At 35.0% G+C, this 25577-nt stretch overlaps 1 protein-coding gene across 1 annotated transcript in view; it reads right to left on the minus strand.

Moving 5' to 3' along the window:
- The window catches only part of LOC143258585 (snake venom 5'-nucleotidase-like), a 71562-nt gene that overhangs the window by 7947 nt on the left and 38038 nt on the right, over window positions 1-25577 (minus strand). Inside the window, exons 2-5 of the mRNA XM_076517770.1 lie at window positions 15001-15138; window positions 11194-11407; window positions 4134-4319; window positions 880-1077 (exon numbers count right to left, since the gene is read on the minus strand). Coding sequence (XP_076373885.1) covers window positions 880-1077; window positions 4134-4319; window positions 11194-11407; window positions 15001-15138 — 736 coding nt within the window. The remainder of the gene's footprint in view (window positions 1-879; window positions 1078-4133; window positions 4320-11193; window positions 11408-15000; window positions 15139-25577) is intronic.

A 25577-nucleotide genomic window follows, 5' to 3' on the forward strand; every position in this document is an offset into this window, starting at 1 on the left:
ATTTACATCATTATAATTTATTCTTAAAAATACAACACTTTTCTAGATACTACAGAAGTTACAGGATATATCCCAGGATATATCTCAGGGGAAATGGTAATGTTTAGATATAAGAAATGTCCAATTTTAACAAATTTGAAAATCTTGTATCTCAAAACGGCTGGTATGATAAGCAGATAACAACGTTAGGATAGGTCGTCTTCAGATTAACAGAGTTGACAACTAACCCTTGCCATGTCTTACGGACAAGAGTATAAAAAGTGCGGGACTGTAAGGGGAGTTACAGTTAGATGTTAGGTTATTAATTAGTATAGGTATAAAGATGTTCTTTTATATTGGTTTCATTTTGGTTTTAATTGTTGTATAAGTAGGTCTTAAAAATATTGTCTTAACAACATTACATAATTTTATATTCAGTTCAAGGTGTTATGAAACTGATACAAAAAACAGAAATAAGTAATATGGGTTAATGATGAAAGTTTAAAAATGTCCGTTAAAATAATATACTGTGAAGTATGTTGCAGAACGTATACACAAGGATATTTCGCACTTCAATTTTGCTTAATCGAGGACAGTTTCCAAGGTGATCTTCTTTAGAAACACTATTCTAAACCTTGACGCTTTCCTTAAAATTCGATACATTTGATACTTATGTTATTAAGATTTTTTATCACGATTTTTATAGCATTGCACAGTTTACGATGTTAAATATAATTACATACAATCAATAGATGGCACTAAAAACATTGAAAGGCTCAGAGTTTTTACATTTTTTTTGTGAAACAAGTCCAGTTTTAAAGTAATAATGTATGATAAGAGACAGTTGCATCTAAAGTGTTTATCAGTAACCTCTTTCTCTATTAATTATGCTTAACCTACCTTCTTCTACTTCATTATCAAGAAGAATAGGGTTCCCATTCCATGACATCACACGACCTTTATTATCGAAGCCCACCTCAAGGTACCCGAGGTACTTTCCAAATGCATAATCTTGAACGACTAAAGCCTTATTACCACTCAGGTTTTCCACTACTACCGGGTAGGTATCTTCCGCTTCTTCTGACGAGGGTGGATTACCTGTCATGTATTGAATATTTTACTTGGACAGATCTATAACTATTCCAAAGTAAGAAGTTAAGGAATAACTTATCAACTGCAATATATATTGCACATATCATGTATAATTATATGTGTGGAATGTCATTACCAGCTTAACACCGTATACGATATTAGGTATCCTTGTTTGATGTAAAGATACAAAATGAGTCAAATTTTTCGATAAAGATGATTTCACCTAAATATTAGAAATTTTCAGAGATTCAATTTTTATTTGTTCTCTGAAATACTTCTCTCTTATGCATAAAGTTAGTATATGTTAAATTACAAATGAACTAGAGACTTTTCACAGTCTCTAGTTGTGTGTGTTACAGCAAAGCCACATTGGATTATCTATTGTGTCCATCGAGAGGAATTGAACCCCTTATTTTGGCTTTGTAAATTTGAAGACTTACCGCTGTCCCAGTTACTGTAGTAATAAAACCTATTTTTATGGTCTCCAGTTACTGTAGTAAATCCGGTTATTTCAGGCTTATCCTTAGAGGTAGTGTAACTTAATGTTTATACTCAAATATTTTTTACGGGATTTTAGCCGTGCCTATAGGCAACTTCATACGTTTCAGTATAGCAGCCATGAAGAAACGATGAAGTCCAGGGACTTCTAACACTAAAATTCGAAGTTCGATCCTTGTTTTGGCCACACAGCCCATAGCGTAGCTTTACGCTTGAAACAAACACACATTGAATATTTTTTCACAGATTAATGCAAATGGGTTTTTGGGGTTTACGTATGTTTAAAACATTATATGAAAGTTAATACACGCTTGGTCATTTTCATACAATCGTAATGTCAACAAAAGAAAAAGGCGTTATTTTGAAAATAAATGCAGGCATTTTTAACGTAACGATATAGATTTTTATTGATGTTTATTATTCATGATTTGTTCAGATTGATGTAAATATTTGTTTCGAGCCGAACTTTACTGTTCACAATGACTGTAACTTACAGCTCAGTTCAATGTAGTTGTTTATCATTATTTAATAATTAATCAGCATGGCTAGGTAGATAAGACACTCGACTCGTAATCTGAGGGTCACGAGTCCGAATCTTCGTTACTCCAAACATACTCGATTTTTCAGCTACTCAATGGCTATCTGGACTAGCCGTCCTTAACTTAGCAGTGTACGTCTAGATGGGAGGCAGTTAGTCATCGCCAACTCTTGGGCTACTCTTTTACCAACTCTTAGTGGTATTGACCGTCACATTATAACACTCCCACGGCTGAAATGGCGCGCATATTTGGTGTGACGGGGATTCGAACCCGCAACCCTCAGATTACGAGTCGAGAGCTTTAACCACCTGGCCATGCCGGGCCTCCATGGACATTAACTTTCGAGGACAATACCCTCATGCCTATAGAGTATAACAGTACATTATCTCCATGCATAAAAAAATGATATATTTTTATTAAACAATTATATACAATAAACATTGTAAAGCTTTTTCAAGTAAAATTGAAGTAAATAAAGGGTGATATAAAGGAAATAATTGAAAACTACGTTTTAAATAAAGCAACAGTGATTTTTTTGAAAACTGTTAATCTTTATCAAACTCTAGACTAGATAATGTTTATAAACCTTTTAACCATAGGGATAAAATTTTATTGTAGTCTTTTGGTACGGGTATATCGTCCTACAGGCCTTTTGAGCATGCATGTAATGCTCAGTAATAATTCCTGCAGTCTTAGCTCTCATTGTGAATTTTACCAGACAGAAGTCCATAAAGTGACTTTTAACTCACACAATTAATTAACTGAGTGTTTGTGTTGTTGACATTACCTGAGCCCCATAGCTGACAAAAATATAAATTAATTTAACGGTTAAAAATTTTGTTTAATTATACAAAAGTCTGATATGACTTGTTTACAACACTGTGTCTTTAACTAGAAATGTTTAGTTTTGCATAAAACATTCATGAATAATGTATCTGATACTCATAGGTTTTTCACCATTGTGACATTTGGTTTTTAACTTTTTAAAACGTCAGGTAACATATAATGATACCTAAAAATAGACTTCAGTTGCTTGTTTTTCTCATGTCTTTCATTGTTAAAAATGAACAATGAAACACTCTTGGAAATAAAACAAAAAACACAAAAAGAAATTAACGAAACCAACGCGTCATTTTAACCATAAAATGTATAAAATTTGTTAAAAACTACAGCTTTATTCGTTTATAATGCACTACATTGCATTGTATTACATTATCCTATAATGTAGTGTTCTACACTTGTGTATATATGGCACCACAGCTGCCTACAATGAAGAATCCAATTCAGTGTTTCATTGACTTATTACCTACTATTGTTGTTGTTTTTAATTTCAGAATGATTATACAGTAGTTCTGTTTCCAGCTAAGAAAAATTATTCAGTTCTGGTTTTATTACTCTTATTTTGTTGGTAATCGAATATTCACTGAATACGTTTAGACTCAATAGGGACACGATTTGAATATTTGGGGCGATTTTGGACTAAACTTCTAGCGATCCTACTCTGTAAAGCCACAACAAATAAGACCAGTTTTGCTACACACTTTTGATATGTAAATCACAGTTTAATTTCACAACAAGAGGCTACAGCTTTATAAAGATGATTAAAGACAGTATTTTATTCTAATAAATAAATAATGTTTAACAGTACCTAATGATCAGTGAAGCTGCTACTTTGTTTGATCGTCATGTGATCGTATAATGTTTTCATGTCGTAAGACTGTGCCCTGATTGGGCGATGGGTATACCATAAAGTCAGATTAATGTAGTACCGTATTCATTTACTTTTCTAGGTGTGTGAGGGAGGGTGAAACTTATGGAGAGGATGGGGCAGATACCAATCATTTCAGGGTCCCATGATAACTCACAGTAGTACTTCTACCAACTATCACATCTGTTCATAACAGAGATTAGTATCTATACTTATCCAGAATAACGAAACGTGTTCGTAGGCTCGCAGTCTGTCATACCCACTTCCACTCGACATTTCAACCTCCATTCATGAGGTGATTAGAACCTTTAACTTACCAGAGTAGAGAAACGTGTTTGTATGGCCTCCAACTACTACATCCACACCTGCCACTTTTTGAGCAATTTCCTTGTCTTTGCCAAACCCAGCATGTCCCAAAGCAATTATCTTATTGATTCCTTGGTTTTGCAAGCTGTTGACTTCCTTCTGTAAACATTCAACTTCATCTGTAAACAGCAAATCTCCTAAAAATGCAAAAAAAAAATAACTTCTTGGTTTTGCAAGCTGTTCACTTCCACCTGTAAAAATTCCATTTCATCTGCAAACATCAGATCTCCGGAATAATAAAACAAACAGGTTAAATACTTGGTTTTGCAAGCTGTTCACTTCCACCTGTAAAAATTCCATTTCATCTGCAAACATCAGATCTCCGGAATAATAAAACAAACAGGTTAAATACTTGGTTTTGCAAGCTGTTCACTTCCACCTGTACAAATTCCACTTCATCTACAAACATCAGATCTCCTGAATAATAAAACAAACAGGTTAAATACTTGGTTTTGCAAGCTGTTCACTTCCACCTGTACAAACTCCACTTCATCTACAAACATCAGATCTCCTGAATAATAAAACAAACAGGTTAAATACTTGGTTTTGCAAGGTGTTCACTTCCACCTGTAAAAATTCCACTTCATCTGTAAACACCAAATCTTCTGAAAAATGCAACAAAATAATTAACTCCATGGTTTTGCAAGCTGTGTATTTCCATCTATAAACATTTCACTTCAACTGTAAACACCAAATCTCCTGAAAAATACAACAAACAAAAGGGGAATAACGATTCACTAATACCTTATTCAGATCATAGAGGGAGTAAATTTAGAACTTTACTACGAAAATAACAACAGAAATGTTCTTCAGTGTACATATATATATATATATATATTATTCTAATTGAATACAAATTTTGTGTGAGACGGCGCCATGTATCAATTATAAGATTTTTTGACCTGTTATTGCCTTAGGGTTTTAACACGGAGGAAGTTTTAGGTGCCTGGCATGGCCAAGCGCGTTAAGGCGTAATCTGAGGATCGCGGGTTCGCGCCCGAGTCGCGCCAAACATGCTCGCCCTCCCAGCCGTGGGGGCGTTATAATGTGACGGTCAATCCCACTTTTCGTTGGTAAAAGAGTAGCCCAAGAGTTGGCGGTGGGTGGTGATGACTAGCTACCTTCCCTCTAGTCTTACACTGCTAAATTAGGGACGGCTAGCACAGATAGCCCTCGAGTAGCTTTGTGCGAAATTCCGAAAACAAACAAAAAGAAGGAAGTTTTAGACCCTCTAGTACAATGTAATCTCAAGAGAGTAGTAATATTCATCTGCTCATTGGAATAACGTGAACAAATAATTACATCATTTACCCCATTAAATTATTAGTGGATAAAAGGAAAAATAATGGATGTCAATAACAGTATTAATTCTGACAATGAAAGATACAATGCATAAAAGATAATTTACTGAAAACGATAGCCGTCACGATATACCAATACAAGACCGACACAGTAGAAACCTGTAATGATCTATGTAAGAAAGTTTGTACACAGTGTATTATATACGTGCTGACATCTATTGGTGAATATTCAAAATTAAATGGCGAGACTTACGTTGCAGTGTAAAGTTGTACTTTGTATCATAGATGGTAAGAAAACGAAAAACAACATTATTACCATTGTTACTTGTTAGTTATTCTAACGTATAAAAATAATAAAGCGACTTAAAATGTTACAGTTCAAGTAATTCAAACTTAGAGATAGCTAAGTATAATTAAGATAAAAGTAACAGCTTCTAATTAATTAATGTGTATGGCCGAATTTACTCAAAACCAGTCCAAACTGTAAATGTCACTAGCTTGTCCACAATATAAAAAATAATTCTTTTTTTAGTGTATTATAGTTAATCATCAGGTGTAAAACTGTGTTACAGACAATGAGCTACTGCAATCGAATAATGTAGTTTGACGGTCACTTTTATAACGCACCCAAATTGTGAAGCACGGTTTCGCGATGATAGGACGCGAATTACGCACTCTTAGAACAACAATCCGACACCCTAACCACATTCCCATAAACGGGTGTGAAATTGAACCAACACACACACTAAATTGTGTTTGTTTCAACCTATCTCGTGTTTATTTGTTAGGTTTAAATTAGTATCGCGGAAACTGTATTAATATGTGAGTGTGTGTTGTCATTTCTAAAATATAGATAGTTAGTATACTGGGTTAAGAAATTTTGTTGTCAGTTGTTAAGTGTGGAGCAATATTCAACACTAGGTGGTATGTTTTAATATAGTTACTGTTTATTTATGAGGCGAGGCCCGGCATGGCCAGGTGGTTAGGGCGTTCGTTCGTTCGTAATCTAAGGATCGTGGGTTCGATTCCCTGTCACACCAAACATCCTTGGGTACGTTATTATGTGATGGTTGATTAAAGAGTAGCCCAAGAGTTGGTGCAAGCTACGTTTCCTCTAATCTTACGCTGCTAAATTAATGACAGCTAATGCAGATAGCCCTTGTGTAGCTTTGTGCGAAATTCAAACAAACAATCTTTTGAGCGCGTCTTCTTGTGAGACAGAAGTAAGTTTACAGATTTGCAAAGTTAAAATATAGGGTTCTATTCCCTGTGGTGGACACAGCACATAATTCAATGTGACTTTACCATAAAACAAACACTGCTCTTCCAGTGACAAAACAGTATTTCTGCAGATTTATAACACTAGAAACCGGTTTTCGATACCAGTGAACGATAGAGCACACACAGCCCTTTGTGCTTAATTTCAAACAAACAAACACTTTATCCGTGTCCCCTGGTTCAATGCCTGGAAGTTTCGGGACGTGTAACGCTATACTCTGAGGTTCAATTGTTTGCGGTGTACAGAGCAGACAACCCAATATTACTTTGCTACGAAATAAACTTTTGGTCATAACGAAATGAATGATACGTTCAAAAACATAGGGAGCACAAGGTAAACATAAAATGCTGCCTTGAAAAATAACAATTTTCCTACTATAATTACTCCTGGTGACGAACTATAGGACTTAGATCCTTCTAAATGTCGCTTTCCATATTAACATTTATATTCCAAATTTGAAAGCAACAAGAGTCAATCATATATATGTAAAAACGGCTCGTTTGGGTTGAGAAAACTTTTTACGTGGAGGAGCGAACAACGTTTTGACCTTCAATCAAGAGTCAATCAGTTTCATCATGTTCTTTGGTGTTCCCTGATTACGCTAACATAGCCAACCAAAATTCCTTTATTTCTGTTAACAAACAGAATTAACATTTTGAGCTTTATTCGGCGTGCTTGGACTGTAAATCTCAGGATTCCTTGTTTGCGACTCCTTGCTGCAAAAATGTACCACTACATTGTGAGGCTATGGGTGCGTTATAAACGTCATGATGAGATCCCATTGTTCGGCCAGGAAACAACAGTAACCCAAGAGTCAGCGGTGGGTACTACTGACTAGCTGTGTTCTCTATAGTATATCAGTTCAAAATTAGGGACGGCTACGGCTTGATAAAACTTTGCACGAAATTTCTGAAAGAAACAAATGTAAGCTTTATACGCATGCGCTATAAGAGTGACAGTCAAATTCTACTATTTAATCAGATAAGTACAGCCAAAGCATTGGTGGTAAGTGCTGTTGAATAGTTGTCTTCCTTTCAAACTATCAGTTGAAAACTATGAATGGCTATTTGCATATCCACTTGAGGAGCTTGCACGAAAATTCTGAAATAGTGGTTATAACTTAACTCCAGTTGATACACATCTGAAATCCTGATTCAGCCTTAGCTCCAATTTATGTACATCCAAAATACTGATTATACCTTATCTGTATTTTATTTACATCAAATGAGTTGACTTCTTAGCTTCATTTCATATACATTTGAAACACTGATAATCACTCCTTAGTTGATATACATCTAAAGTTCTGATTATCCCATAACTCTGATTAATATCTTGTCTCACGATTTCTCTTTCCTTTTCTTTTTTTCTACACTCTGTAAAGCCGAAACCACAGAGATTGTGAAGATAAACCAATATATATTTTGTAATTAGTATAGCTGTGTAAATAATATTAAATCAGCACACGCTGGTCACTTAGGTCATGTGATATTTGATAGTGGGAAAGATATGTCAAAACAAACCTCCGCTGTTATTCCTCATCTTAATATTGGCTCCAGGCTGGTTATTGACAGACAAGACATGACAAATCACCGTTGTAAACCAGACACTCTTGCTATCGCTGTCTGTTGACCGCTAAAAGATGACTAAAAAATGTGTTTAATTCACAAGCTGCAGATAAAAATAAACAGTAATAAGTTCTTGAAGCATTTGTTGACCAAGGTTTATAAATGTGTAGGTGTCTCTTGTTATTGTAGTTCTAAATAAGAAAGTTGACAGTTTCACTTAACCAAGTTTCACTATCACCATTTATCTTGTTGCGTACAAAAAGAAAGAAATAAGTATTACTTTTGTGTAGAATATAGTTAGGCGTGACTTGCTGGTTGATTTAGCCTGATCGAGAATCCGAGAGCTCTTCTACTCCCATTTCCACATAACATGCTCTCCACACTTTGTTGCTATGGATGCGCTATAAAAGTGATATTCAAATTCCACTATTCAGTCAGAAAAGGTTCATCCCAAGCGTTAGCTGTCAGTGCTGTTGAGTTGTTATCTTCCGTTTAATCTATTAGTTGAAGCCTGGCATGGCCAGGTGGGTAAAGGCGTTGGACTCATAATTTGAGGATCGTGGTTTCGAATCCCTGTCGCACCAAACATTCTCGCCCTTTCAGCCGTGGGGGTGTTATAATGTGATTATTCGTTGGTAAAAAGAGTAGCCCAAGAGTTGGCGGTGGGTGGTGATGACTAGCTGCCTTCCCTCTAGTCCTACACTGCAAAATTAGGGGCCGCTAGCGCAGATAGCCCTCGAGAAGCTTTGTGCGAAATTCAAAGAAACAAACTATTAGTTGAAAACTGTGAATGACTATCTGCGTATCCACTTGAGTAGCATAACATGAAAATTATATACACAACATATTAACAAAAAATGCACATTACCGTGGCAAGTTAACTTATGTTAAATAACGTAAAAAGTAGTAATGTTGTTATTAGCATTACAGATGGTATCGTGAATTGGGTGAAACCACGCGATCTGATAAAGTTCTGGAGCGGATTTATATATTACTTAATAGTTACATAACTTTTGACATCGTTATAAAGAGGCGTAATTTTGTTTGCTTATTTAATTTCGCTCAAAGCTAGTCGAATGTAATTTGCACTAATTGTCCCTGATTTAGAAGTGATGGACTAGAAAAAGGGCATCTAATTGGTCCCCCAAGTGAATTGTTTGTTTGTTTTGAATTTCTCACAAAGCTACTCGAGGGCTATCTGTGCTAGCCGTCCCTAATTTAGCAGTGTAAGACTATAGGGAAGGCAGCTAGTCATCACCACCCACCGCCAACTCTTGGGCTACTCTTTTACCAACGAATAGTGGGATTGGCCGTAACATTATACGCCCCCACGGCTGGGAGGGCGAGCATGTTTAGCGCGACGCGGGCGCGAACCCGCGACCCTCGGATTACGAGTTGCACGCCTTACGCGCTTGGCCATGCCAGGCCCCCCCAAGTGAAACATCAGTATGTCTGCGGACTTACAACGCTAAAAATCGGGTTCCGATAGCCGTGGTGGATTTTGCACAGATTTTGTGTTCCTTTATGTAAGCTACGATATGTATAATAGTGTGTGATATTCAAAGTAATGTTGACATTTAGAAATATCGCGTTCATAATTCTTACTATTTTTCAAATTATTCTTCTCTGAGTTGATTGTTGTTGTTTTGAATTAAGCACAAAGTTACACAATGGGCTATCTGTGCTCTGACCACCACGGGTATCGAAACCCGGTTTTTAGCGTTGTAAGTCCGCAGACACGCCGTTGTGCCACTAGGGGGCTTCTGAGTTGATGTCTTCGAAACTGAACAGACAATAGTTCCATAGGTTCCGTTGTAAGAAATAACTTCTAAGCAATACTTACTAGCTCACTGTTTAATTTCTGCACATTTACAGTTCACACATATATTTTGATACTAGAAATATACATCTTTTAAACACCAAAATTTGTTGTTGTTTTTTAACTAAACACTCAATGTTTTTGCTTTACAGATTCCTCAGGAAGTTGCACTAAAACACAAACTGTGTGTTTTTTTATAGCAAAGCCACATCGGTCTATCTGCTGTGTCCACCGAGGAGAATCGAATTCCTGATTTTTGCGTTGAAAGTCCGTAGACGTACCGCTGTACCAGAGGGGTACAACACTACCGTAACTGACAGTATAAAGCTTGAAATTGTTCAAATAATTTATTTATTATTCAAACAGTTTGAAGCTTTGTGCTGTCAGTTGCGGCTTTTGTTCCAACGAAACGTTCCTAAAGAAACTGTAAACGAAACGTTGAGTGTTTAGTTAAAGAAAAATAGCAAATTTTAGTGTTTTAAAGTCGTATATTTCTAGTATCAAAATACTTACAAACTGTGTTTTGTTTTCTTACAATATTGTGCAATGTTTTAATTATTTTATAAATATAATTTTTTTATCGTGAGAAACTGTTTCCCTTCCACTCGTGTATTGTTAGCTCCATAAACTTAACATTTTCTCTAACTTTAATCATGAACATAATCTTGAAAAGCTAATTTTGGAAAAGGCTTTATTTCTATCAATAAAAACATGGCTAATGATAATAATAATATATACACACACTACAACTAGGTGCTGGTCTGATCTCTGTGAGCTATTTTGAGTTCCATATGTGTAGGTTTTGGGCGTTGTCTGTATGGCAGTAATAAACTTGTGAATAGTTTGTTTTACGTATATAGATATAATAATTTTGGGATGTGTTTAGATTGCTGTTTTCATGCTTACACATTCGATGGATATTTACAAGACATCTCGGTTAGTTTTACGTCACGTGAGATGTTATTGATTACGAACAGTATTTCGCTTTTTAATCTATTTATTCCAATAAGTTATAAAAGTCTGGATAATTTTTAATGGATACCTTACCCACTTTACCGATATTGGCTGTATCTTTAGTGATGAAGCCCACCAGACCAATGATCTGGTCACTAATTTTTACCGTTTTGGACCGTTTGATCTTTCCGTGGACACTGGTGACGAGAGTTGAATTAATATTACAACTCAGAACAGGAAACGACACATTTTCTAAAAAAGGAACGAGGCCTTCGATACCGTCGTCGAATTCATGATTTCCCAGGGCCTAGGATAAGTAAAAAAAATTCAGTTACATAATCTGTGATATTTTCTGCTTATTCGTCCGTCCATTATCAATTATTATTTTAACAAACAAATCTATAAAATGTAAATGATGTAACAGAACAAAAAAGAATATTATTTTATAAATTAGATTATGATAACACTCATTATCATACGACGTACAAGTCTCGTCGCTGCCGCTCGGATTTTTGTAAAATGGTGAGTAAAAACAAGAGCGAACCCTTAGTAACTGTGGCTGCAATTAGATCTCAAATCGATTGATAGAGGGTGCTATGAGCTGAAAGTTTGTACTTCCATAAAAAACACAAAAACAAAACAAATCAGATATATTCTATGAACCGTTATGTGGAGACCAGAAAACTGAGCCGTGGCAAGATTTCTCACGCAAACATAAAAAAACACACAAACAGTTCTGCTTATTTGTTTTTATCAAGTACAAAGTTACAACAATGAGCTATCTTTGCTGTTTTCACCACGGATATCGAAACCCTGTTTTTAACGTTATAAACTTTCAAAATTACTCATAGGAATCTTTCTTACAACGTGAATACCAGTAGAAAGGAATTATTTATGTCTGTAAAAACGGAACAATACAATAATAATGAACGCGTTACGTATTTCTTTTGTTTCTAATAGTTAACTCATGATGCATAAAACATATTTCATGAAGGTAAGTTTATTTTGTATTTATAACCGTGAGCTTAACGTTACAAGGATTAGATACAAGCAGAAGCTGTGGTAGATGATCGTCTTTTGTAACCAAAAACAATTATAAGTTTTAAAATATATCAAATCATTATTGAAGTAAACTAATTGGAGAAAAGAAAACAGTCCACATTTCACTGTTACAGATGTTAAGTTTAATTTTAGTGTCAGAAGTTACCTTTTTAGTTTTGCTTACATGACATTGTTTTGTATACTTTACCACTTTGATTCTGTTATCTTCGCAGTGTTACTGCATCTCTTTCACGTTTTTACTTTTAGTCTTTCTTCTAACAGTTTCACCCCCTATTCAGCTTCAGGTATGAGAGGTCACTATATTTTCACCAGTTGTCGTCACTCTTTATCGTAGAATTCTCCTTTCCTTTCTAACATTTTACTGCTCAAGCCTTGACATTTTAACCTTTCTAGTTACAGTACAAATGTCGTGGAACAACTAAGTTCCCTTCACGTATTATCATATCTTTTTTTCATTCACCTTGTTAGAAAAAGTTTCCATCACGCACACATTCATAGCTTCCCTGCTGGGCAAACCTTCAGTTACTCGTATTTATGTCTTCTTTCATACCCCCTGTTGGAAATATCTTCGGTCACATGTATTCATATCTTCTATCCCACTCCCTCTTGGGAAACAAAGAGACTCCATCATGATGTATTCGCACCATCTCTTTCGCTTTTGCTAAAATAAATGTTCACTTTTTTTTCTTGTATTCACTTATTTTTTACAATAGCTGAGAAGTACAAAACAGTTTTATTTATTCTACCAAAAGGACTCAACATGCGATCATCAGTTACAGTCCACCAATACCAAATTTTCTAGTTGCACACGTTCAGAGTTATGGCTGATATATATATGTATACAGTCATGTGAAAAAGTTAGGACACCCTATGAAAGCCTGTGTATTTTTCTAACATTTTTGGATATATAGATATTTAATCTCAATTTCAACAATACTGAGAGATTATAGGAATATAACTAAACAACTAAAACTGAAGAAAAGACTTTTCAAGATCTTTTGTAAATGTAATTCTACAAAAATGTATATTCTAACACAGGAAAAAGTTAGGACACCCCCACATTTATTCCCACTTAAATTGGCTCAACTCACACACAGGTGTATCACACCAGGTGCACATGATTAGAAGATCGTTACTCAACATTTTGAATGAGCCTTGTCCTATTTAAACCTATTGCTTGTCCAGCAATAGAGCTGTCTGAGGCCTTCAGAAAGAAAATTGTAGCAGATTATGAGTCTGGCAAGGGATTTAAAAAGATCCCAAAATATTTTGAAATCAGCCATTCCACTGTCCGGAAAATACCGTGTTTCTCCGATAATAAGACCTATCCATAAAATAAGACCTAGTGTGATTTGTCTGAGGTTTAAATAGGACAAGCCTCATTCAAAATGTTGAGTAACGATCTTCTAATCATGTGCACCTGGTGTGATACACCTGTGTGTGAGTTGAGCCAATTTAAGTGGGAATAAATGTGGGGGTGTCCTAACTTTTTCCTCAGTTAGAATATGCATTTTTGTAGAATTACATTTACAGAAGATCTTGAAGAGTCTTTTCTTCAGGTTTAATTGTTTAGTTATATTCCTATAATCTCTCAGTATTGTTGAAATTGAGATTAAATATCTATATATCCAAAAATGTTACAAAAATACACAGGCTTTCATAGGGTGTCCTAACTTTTTCACATGACTGTATATGTGTGCGTATTCGCTTGATAAGATTATCACATTCTTGCTTACTGAACATTGCAATCTTGTATCAGACAAATTATAATTTCATTTATAATTATAATGCACCAGTTGCAAAAGTTTGTCAATTTATCGAACTATGTGTGGTTGAAAGGACTTGACAAGAGAATAGGTAACACTGAACATCATCACTGTTTAGTGATGTGCTGTACCCATTTTGATTCCTTTGATACAGGATATCTTTCCGTTTGAAATTCACTGGCTAGAAATGGAAGGTAGCTAAACTCGTGACATCGAGTGACAAACAAATAAATATATGGACAGAAGTTGGAAAGACTCATGCTTAGCATTTATATATTTGATTTACGGCAAATTCAGAACCAGTTTAATTAGCTTTATGACAAGGGGGATTTAATATGAACAAATAAAGAGATATAATCACACCATGAGACTGTCGTGGTATCTATGATCATTTATTAACAAATATATAGGATATAAATATGTCGATTGTTTCACTATGCGAGGACTGAATTGTTAATGATACATCAAAATGGAATATCTTACCTGTAGAGTTGAACAAAATAAGAAATAGAAATATATGACGTAAAATAACTTTGCTTATGTATTTTCCCCCTCTTCACTGGAGAAGCGATAACGCCACCCAGAACATTGAGGGGTAGTATGATCAACCATGTTAGTGATAACATAACATGACCATAATATCAGACTTTATTTCATTACATGAAAAGGAGATACATAAAAGAAAACAATAAGTCTTAACAATGTTTATCCCCTTAAAAAATAATAATACCATTAATAAATTCTTATCTTGGTCATAATTCAACTGAAGGAAGTTCAGTAATAAAGCCAAACTGTTGTGCGAAAGAGCATTGAATTAGGTGTTATACTTCATGTATATTAGTTTTCTAGTTTGATAGCTGAAAAACAAAGTCCTTTTAAGCTTATTAGGAGATTACTTTTGGCTATGCCTAATAATTTATTGTCACCTTTAAAATGTTCTATCAAAATATTAAACGATTCTTCTTTTTTTTTTAATACAAAAATTGTACTTAGAGTGACAAAAATGTCCTTATAAAATAAAATTGATTAAAAGTTTAAAAACAGTACGTTTAGTTTCCATACTCTGACTTACCATAGCGTCATGTCCAAGTCTGTTCATGAAATCAGCCACTATTCGCCATTTGTGAATCGTGTAGTATAGCGTCCCCTGGTAGTAATCTCCTGCATTAAGAAAAAGTACGTTCGGGTTTTTCTGTCGGATTTCTCGGATCTGTGAAGAAATTTGAGATTAATTAAGCTACAGAAACATTAACTGTCACTTTTGGAACTGAAATCATTTTATGTTTTCTCGTAGTATTTTTATTTATTTATTTTACAATAAAACGTGCAGGCGCAGTATCTTACATGATCAAGAACAGCTTACTAGGTCATGGATTTACAACTGTAACGCCTAATCCTTTTGCAGCTTTATGAGTGGCCTTGGAGAAACGCCCTTCTGAGTACGCCTCTAAATGAGCTTTCTTCTAAAATCTTCGAAAAACATGTTATTGGGGACTGTTTTAGACATCTGGTCAAACAAATTATACGAAACATCCATATTAACTGATAGGTTTGGTTTGTATCTCAGAACGGCTGATATGGGTATTAACACTTATTGAAAAGGACAGAACAACGTTTCGACTTCCCTAGGTCATCTTCAGATTATTTTAAGTGGGTTTTTCGTCATCAAGAATAGGTTGGATTTGTTTTAGAGCAAAGCAACACAACAGACTGTGTACGCTCTGTGGGAATCGAACTTAGGATTTTAGTGTTGTAAATCTACAAGCTCACTGTCGACCTACTGAGCAACATAAGAGTGAGCAATACGCCGTTTTCAATGGGTTGAGATGTTTTTCAACCGTACGATTCGTATAATATGGTAGCGAAAGGATACAAGAATCTTAACACAGCAATGTTGTCATTTATCCACCATAATTTAAAGGTTTAAAAATGATATATGAGTGTGGTAATTATTATTTTTTATCATCTTTACGTACACAAAGAACCTTTTTCCACTGTTAGTATTTAACAGTAACTTAAATCTCCTAAGATGGCTGAATCTTGTGGGTTAACATTAGAATTACAGTTAGAAATAACGTTTATTTGTTTTATGTTGCGTGCAAAATTACACAATGAGCCATGGATCTTGTACCCACCACAGGCATCGAAACCATGTTTTTAGCATTACAAACCTTCAAATTTACAACTGAGCCAGAAGGGTGTTTTGTTTGTATTTTTAATTGCGTGCTAAGCTGTACGATGGCCATTTTCGCTAGCAGTTCCTAATTTAACAGTGTAAGACTAGAGGGAAGGCAGCCAGTTATCACCGCCAACTTTTGAGCTACTCTTTCACCAACGAATAGTGGAAATGAACGTACATAATAACGCCCTCACAGCTGAAAGGGCGAGCATGTTTGGTGTGACGGGGGTTCGATCTCGCCAACCACAGATTACGAGTCAAGCGCCCTAACCCTACCTAACCTCTCGGGTACGGGAGCAAAAATACTGTTAATAGCACGGGTACCCAACTGATGAATCAATATATTCTACTCATTATAAGTTTTAGTTTTCCTGTGTATTGATTTATAAAAGTAAACACGCTTACTCAGTTCGTTACACAGGTTAGGCTTTATCAATGTAGAATTATTCATAATAAGAAATTTGTTGTCTTTTAAAAATTTAAAGTGTAAACATGCGTATTGTATAAATATGTATATACACAACACGTAATTCACGTTTTACGTACGAAACTTTATAAGATATTATTTGCCTATTCTCTGACCCTAATTTTGAGCTAAAACACCAAAAAAGAATCAATATTTTTCACCGCCAGGTTTTCGGCTCACGAAGTATGTAACCGCGGATACACTAACTTCCAGAACATGGTCGGCTCATAACTAAACATCTTAAACCAAAATATTTCTACCAGTTTTCCACAGACAACTTTTAATTTTCCATTGTAGTGATTTTGCAGTGATCCCATTTAACTTTTTTATTTTTTGCTCCCAGATGGCACAGCGATATGTCTGCGGACTTACGACGTTAGAAACCGGGTTTCAATACTCTTTATGTTATGTAGCTTTACGCTTAGCAACAAACAAAAGCGTTTTGTAATACATAAACGATTCACTGCGTGGTTTAAGTCCCTAAATATGTAACTTTTTTATGGGCCACTATAGTTAAATAAACTATATATTTTAAGAATTTACTGTGGTTTCGTTTCGTTGGTCTTGTAAACGCACGTGCCACAGTATATTTCACCTTTTGGAACGAGACCAGCGATACCGACCACGTGTTTCAGCTAAGCGCATTCCTTAGGGATTTGTAACGAAGCTCGTAGAAAGTGTGTTGAATAAAGGGACATGTCATGGTAATATGATAATAGTAAACCTCCCACTATTCCCGCAAAAATAAAGTGAAAGTGTACTTCATTCAGGGACGCGTTCGTAAAATTGTAACAAGAGTCTTTTTTACTGCTTAAAAAGGGAATCGGATATTTGTATCACAATCAACAGCAATTAAAAGAAAACGTTTCATTCTGAAGGTGTTAAGCTTTGCACCACCTCTCCCACTCAGCGGCTTGTATGCTGACTTACAACGTTAAAAAATCAGGTTTCGATACCAGTGGTGGGCAGAGTACAGATTAAGCTTTGTGCTTAATTACAAACAAACAGTTAGGCTTAGGAAAATGTGATAATATTTAAACTGAAGGATTTGTTTAAATGATCAACGGGAGAGTGTGGAATTTTGTAAATTCGTTATACGAATGTAGTTTTTCTTGTGATTTCGGACATTCCAAAATCACTATAAGTTTGTCTTCGTTTGAAGTAAAATGTATCAAGATAAAAATGTTTTATATATAAATTCTTTTCATGACCAGGAAGGATTAAAAAACAACACATTTTTTTAGAAACAGTTTTCGAAACATTCTAATTTATGTTTTCGTGAGAGTTGAAATGGCGAGATTTTAGAAAATTAATGAACGTCAGATGTCGTATCACCTGTTCTTCTTTTCATCTCTAAAATTCGAGTCACGTGCATTTTTAGTCAGGTCGCTGACCTTTGGCACAGCTGTAAATTATCTTGAGTGTTAACTTGCATGTATGTCAATAGGACGTCAGTTTGCTTGCGTTTTTATAGGGCAAATGTTAACTTGAATGGCATGTTTTCTCACGATTATATTACCTCGAGCGACAATAAATGCACTACGAATAAAAATAGGCTTTAAAGTGTTTAAAAAAGTGAACCACCTAACATTTTCAAACTTGTTTGAATCCTGTTTTTGTCCACAAACAACTAAGCTACGTCTTTGGTTGATCAAATCTTAGTTACTTTTACTGAAAATTAGATACACACGCGTTTTATAAACATTATTTTGTTTATAAAGTGTTGGTTCAATTAGCGCCATTCAATTTAATTTACGTACTGTGCAACAAAATCAAAATGTGAACTTTTTAGGGCAAGTATAGATACTAATTCTGTTTATATTGGAATGCTGTTGTTACCAGTTGCTAAAACAAAGTTGCATTAAGTAAATAGTTTCATATTAGTGCAATACAACAATGGAAATAGTTTTAAAATGTTTGTTCGTTAGTAAAATGGTTTGACTGTTTTGAGTTTTGTCTCAAATTTTTTATCGACAAAAATTTCACTTTATGTTTTAAAGAACTAAACACGACACAAGACGTGAAGACTGATACGGAGGTCAAATTAACGTGAATGGTGACTAGAATGTTCTTTTAATACGACAAAATATCAAATGAGAAAGATGAAATAACATAAAGAAACAGCTCTCGACTAAAGAATCCCTTATATGTAACTGTTTATTGTGAAGACATTGGCTCAGTTAGTATTTGCAGGAGTAAACTCAAATCGACTACTAAATGTAAATAATAACATTTTGCTTGTTTGCTTTGTTGAACTTCACAAAAAGTTAATCGAGAATCACATGCGCTGATCTCCCTAACATTGAAGTTATATATACTAGAAGGTGGTTAGTCAATACCACCCACTGATGATTCTTGAGTTAATTTCACAAACTGACTATCATATTACTAATGCTCCCAGCGTTGAAAGGATGAATATGTTTGACGACGAATCTTGAGCTGCGACCTTCAGATGGCGAGTTGAACGCAGTGAGCACGAGGCTATACCAGGCAGTAATAACATTATTGAAAAGAGCAACTGATTTTAGATACATTTCATTTGTATCATAATAACCAACTTTCAAACACAAAAAGTTTCGTACAATAAAGAAAAAGTGCCGAAATGATCGTCTTTGGTTTTTACTTTATCTTGAATAAAAACCCTGCACCAGAAGCAAATGTGCTTTTCGACATTTGTCAGCACAGAGCAATAAACAGAAATAATATGAATAATTTAGTGTATGCATGGTGATATAAAAACTTCTCATAAACCTATCTTTTTTACTTGTAGGCTTAAAGAACTCTTATCATAGATAATGTTGTCTATTTATACACCGTATTAACGAAACCTTTTTCTACTTGTAAGGAAGTCACCTGAACCACTTCTCTCAAAGTTGTGGTTTGAAGTAACTATATGTATACACATGTGTTTTATTTTCTAGGTGTAGACTTTATTCATACTAGATAAGTTTGTCTTAGTAATAACATATAGTCACTACAGAAACGTGTTTTTTCTTCTGTTTTTACTAGATGTAAGGCTTATCCAGTTGTCGGATTATTAAGTATTGTTGGGTTTTATGCTAGGAAATAACGTTATTATTGTTGGGCCATAGTTTGTTAGAAAAGTAAAAACGCTGTAGGTTAACTCCCTATTTTAATTTTATTTTTTACGGTTGTAAGTGTTATATTACACGAGCCTTCTGTTTTCCAGATGTAAATTTGCTGTGAACATCTGCTTATTCTAGACAAATGATGGGTTTGGAGGGTCCTAGCTCCAAGCCGAGAGGACATGAAATAAAACTGTAGGATAGCATACAGTGTGGAGTATAACAATATCCTGGTAAGATAAACAATGGATCTTTTTTAGGTGAACTAGATAACTCTAGAACATACGGGACCTCATGCCTCACTTCATTGTGGACACTGAAATCACTACAAATAAATTCTTCCTGTGTGTGACTTTCAGCTATAACGTAAAGTTAACTGAGTATCATCGAGGAACTTGAGTTTTTCAAAACATGAAGGCCCATGTTTACGAGCCAGTTTTTCACGTTTGTTGGGAGTGAATTTATATCTAATAAATTATTTTATTTTAGGTATGGAGTGACGTCAGTTTTGAGAAACTGCCTCTTTTTATGAGTAGGGTGAATTCAGTGTTTATCTAATTTATGTTAAGAAATTATTTCACTTTAGGTACGAAGTCAGTTTTGAGATTTTCTCTGTGAGTGTGGTGAGTCATTATTTAGGAACTACATCATGTACAGAGCAAAGCTACTCTTGCGACCTTAACTTTTTTATCTGAAGAAATTTGAATTCTGAACCAAAACTTCAGGTCTTAGCTCTTAAGAAGTTTCCATGACATTGGTTAGATCGTACGTAACTAGGGGTTCTGCTTTCTGATGTTTGCTTTTAAATATTTTATTTTGATATCTTAAAGTTGGTATTTTACGGATTTTTTGCTTTATAATCCTGTAATGAGTATATTTATATACAATATATTCTACGCACAGCAATTTCTCTTATGGCTACAGTAACAAGTGCAAAACATAACTGTATTTATATTGAAGTTTTTTAGATAATGCAAAATAACAGTAAGTTTTTTATAAAAAGAATAAACAGTTGTTGTCACAGTAAGAGATTTGTAATTTTGTTTTTTCCAGCATAACGTCCAGTTTTGATTCTGTGTTTTTATTTATTTCTAAGTCGTCCCCTGCTGGTACAGAGGTAAGTCTACGAATTTACAGCACTAAATTCACGGGTTAAATTCCTCTCGGTGGACTCAGGAGATAGCGCGATGTGGCTTTGCTATACGAAAAAACACACACACACTCTTTAAGTCTTCGATCCGTGAGGTAATTCTCCCTATCCTAGTACAGCCTTGATATCAATACTTATTGTTCGTTGACGAAGGACGTTTTAGAACACGTTAAAGTGTTGTCAGAATAAGAATGTTAAAAGCTGTGTCTTTTAATTAATGAACACAGTAAGATTTTTATAATCCAATGTGTAAAATTTTGATGTGAGAAAAAAAAAAGAGAAAGAAAGAAACTTGTTTACAGATTCACCTCCTCACCTCCCCTCAGGCAAACTGACTGTTAGTTTTCACACTTGTAACTAGGGTAGCACATCTAAATGTATGTTGTGATATGTATTTGGTTCAGGAATGTTTGTTGATGTCGACGAACTCAGTGTTGTTTATGATTCGCGTATATTAATTATTAGCCGTTTGGATGAAATTTCGCTTGAGGTCGCTGTGCAGTTTATTTGTTTATCGTTAAAAGCAAATATACACAATAGATTATTACGTTGTGCCTGCCATGGGTATCGAATCCTGGTGTTTAGTGTTGTACGTTTAGATACTTACTGTTGAACCACTGAGAGGAAAAGGGGATGGTGTTTATTTGATAATTGGTTTATTTTAGAATTTCGTATCAAAGTTCTACAAAAACCCACATCCGATTAGCCATTGAGCAATTATATTTTTTATATTCCAATTAAATTATCTGTTGGTAAGGTAATATGTAAAGTGACGTCATTATTATGAGACCCCTATTTTACATTTAAAAGTTACTTTTTTATGTGACTTGAAACTGCTATTGAGAAGCACCTGGTTCTCAGCGAATTTCTGACTATTCGATAATGGATTACCGTTACGGATAGAGTTAGGGTTGGAACGATATAAAAAAGCTATTCGAAGAAAAATGTTCACACAGCGAGATTGCAAACATGTAAATACATATTTACAAACATGCGATTACATGCAAGCAATCAGGCCCCCTGCTGGGACTACGGCGATGCTAGGGATTCGATTTCCCTCGTGAACATAGCAGATAACCCACTGTGGTTTTGTCATAAGAAAAACACACACACACAAACAATCAGTAAAATGTATTTCGTACGCACTGTTAGTTCAGTATTAAATATGACCCTGAAGTAAAATTATGAACGTTTGCAGTAAAACTATTTTTAAATGTTTTTGCACGCCTTACAACTTTCATATAAGTGTCGTGACAGCATTTTAAGTACATTAATTGATTATTTAAGTATTTTCGTCCAAAGATGTATAAGCACTATTTGTAAATAGCTGTCCCTAACTTCGAAGCGATAAGTTTGAGGTAATGCAGCTAGTTACTCAGAAGCACCCGATGTCAACCTTTAGGTTATACTAAGCTAACGGAACAGTGGGATCCGACGGTCAACCTTCTGACGCAACCACATACAGTACTTGATAGGCGAAACGATTTTCTAAGACAAAGGGACGCGAAACAAATAATTCTTGGATTCTCAGTCCGGGTACACTAACCAGCTACCTAAGTGCAGCTCTTTTTAATTAAACTAAATGAGGAATTTTAAAGGATTATTTTGCTAGTTTTTACCATTTTTGATTCTAAGCCTTTTTTTGAATTATCAATATATCAATTATAGCAGTGGTTTCCAACCTTTTTTATGCCCCACACCTCTACAAAATTTTAATATGTTCTCGCACCTCTCACAGTAATTATTTATTTAAGAATAAAGGTGAAGGTGGACAAAACAAATGTTATCTCGCACCCCTGGTTGGGAACCACTGGATTACAGTGAATTGAACTGATTAGCTGGTAACGTTTGGCTGTAATCGTAATAATGATGCTGATATCCTTGAGGAAGAAAATAACAATAAATGTATCCCGATTACAGTGGTATTCTAAAGACGAATAATATTAAAAATAACATATCGAAATTAAACAACTTTAAAGACCCATTCGAACACATGAAGAGCTTTTATTCACGCAACGGTTGTATATAGTAAAGATTTTGTTTATTTTACTCACCACATTTCACCAGGTTTACCTATAATCATCGTGTGGGATATACGAATGTAAGATATAAGAATTTTCTTATATCCCACCTAATAATGTCAGGTAAGCCTGGTGAAACGTTGTGAATTTAAAAAAGTTACCAGGTAAAACCGATAAAAATTAGTGTAAATAGTTTCGAAAGTGTAATATACATGCTTCACGCTTACAGGGCTTGAAACGGTATTAGGCTTTCGTGAAGCTTTCCCTCACTGCAAGATAATCGTATATTGTTTTTTTTTAAGTCTCCTAACATAAGTATATAACTGCGCATTATTTTTAAAGACTCTTAGTATAGGTAAATTGATATGTAGAACTATACACGGCCTTTTCTCTGTGTTAAAATACATTGTTGAGTCCTATGCAATGCGAGAGAAAGTTGTTAAAGTTGTATGTTTTAGGATTGTTTAGTAATCTATTGCATTCTAGGCACAAGCGTTTGACTTTAGTATAAGAGGAGATCAACACACCTTATATCTTTGAACCAAATATGTAACTTAACTTCCCTGTTACAGAGGTACCAAAAATACAGAATTTTGTATAACTCGTTAGTAAAATGTCTGTAATGTATGGAGACTGGAGAGAATGACCTAATGAGTTTGGATTGACAATCAAAGGGCATCAGACTAAACGGCATTGATATTAATAAAATGTGAAGAAACAACAAAAATAAAACAAAACTATCCACTCCTGGTGGTGACTGAAGTTGAAGACGACCTAAGAAGGTCGGAACATTATTATTTGTTTCATTTCGGTAAAAGTGTTAATACCCACTTGATGTAAAAATGTATCTCGGGACGGCTGGTATGGGTATATCGAGTATATAAACCCGTGGTAAGCAGAACACAGCTCATTGTGTAACTTTGTGCTTAACTGGAAGCAAATAAAATACTAATTTGTAATTATTTTGTTATTTGTTAAGAGTTAAAGGGGCAGGGGAAGAAGAAGGGGTGAAAAATATTAACAGTTTTTATTTTATATTTACACAAATAAAATGTCAGTTAAACTTCACTCATCCTCAGATATTAACCTAACTTTTTAATCCTCGGTGTGAAGACATTAGTCTTAACAAGTTGTTAGTAAGAAAAATAACTCTGACTGACTAATAACTCAATAGAAGTAAAGGAACGCAATATATTAACAACGAAAGAGCAATAAGAAAAACTCATTTCTGAACATGCTCAATCGATCAGAAGAAAACCAGGTTGTGATCAACCAGACTAATGCAAGAACTCATTTTTTCAAATGATATATTTGAAGGACTGTAATAAGGTTAAGAACAATGCGTAATCTTCTGAAATAATCAGTAAAATAAATAATAAAAAAGATAAGGCTCTCCACTAACACGATAAGACATAGGATTGGATGTCCTAGATCTACTCCACGTGCGGTTGGGTTGTCTAAATGGAAAATGGTAAAGAGGCCGAACCAGTCAGAGGTTACGATGCCGGTGCCGAACGCTTGATTTGCTATCTGATTTATCCGTTTTAATGAGGCCCGCACAGTTGTACAATGCACACGCAGGTCTGACGCCTCAGATGAGACAAAAAGTCACTGACTGGCTGATCATTCTGTGCCAGTTTGTGTCTGCCTATTTACCTTTCCATAGGACCACTCTAAGAAATAGTAATCAAAACGCTCGGGTGAAACAACGAGTAATAGCTACTCAGCTGAGACATTTTCACTAGTATACTAGATTACTGTACAAAATAAAAACGAACAGTGAATATATCGTGCATTGCTCAGGTATTTTAATTAAATAGAGCAGCATACCTTATTTTTATGGTACCCTAACTACATCAATATATAATTATGAAAGAGTTCTCTAAATGTTCTGCATTACTTCTTTCAATTCGGTCAGTTTGTTTGGTTGCCATTTGACCTCGACAATTTCCGTTTCAGTCATTACAGTCTTAACACTATTTAAATCAGGACTTCGTGTGTTCCATCAGTTTTTTTTTTCTTACCAGGCATCATTTCGCATTTGATGCATGCTGAATCTCTATCCTACAAGCCTTATTCTCGAAGGAACGACACGATGAATAACAATCTTCTTGTGCCTATCAGCAGTCAAGGTACCATTAATTTTTTATAATTTCCAAAACAGTTGGCTGAGGTGCAGCTCATACCTGTATAAGATCTCCACCATGCTTCACTGCAGTTGCTACACATTGTCTGTTCTTTCTGTCATCAAACAAATTGTCGGTACCTGTTACCTGACAATTTGCATATTAATTTTTTTCTGAAGCGCAATATCCCGCAGCTTCACTTATTCCAATATTTGAAGCTTGATACTCATTTCTAGTATTTTGGTTTGGTTATCTCTACTGATATACTAGAGCGACAGAAACTTATTAAAACTAATGTGGAACATGTAGGTACCAGAGTTACAAAAGTATAAAGTTTTACTGTATCAGGTAAGGGGAGATAGATATCAGCGCTAAGATGAGATGGTATGCATATATTATGGATGTGGTGAGGTATCAGAGTTGTATAGCTCGGCACGGGTAGGTGGTTAAGGCGTTCGACTCGTAATCCAAGAGTCGCGAGTTCGAATTCTCGTCGCACCAAACATGCTCACCCTTTTAGCCCTGGGGGCGTTATAATGTGACGGTAATCCGTTGGTAAAAGAGTAGGCTAAGAGTCGGCGGTGGGTGGTGATGAGTAGCTGTTTTCCTCCAGTCTTACAT

The sequence above is a fragment of the Tachypleus tridentatus genome, chromosome 8 (assembly GCF_004210375.1).
Source record: "Tachypleus tridentatus isolate NWPU-2018 chromosome 8, ASM421037v1, whole genome shotgun sequence".
In the NCBI taxonomy this organism is placed as follows: domain Eukaryota; kingdom Metazoa; phylum Arthropoda; class Merostomata; order Xiphosura; family Limulidae; genus Tachypleus; species Tachypleus tridentatus.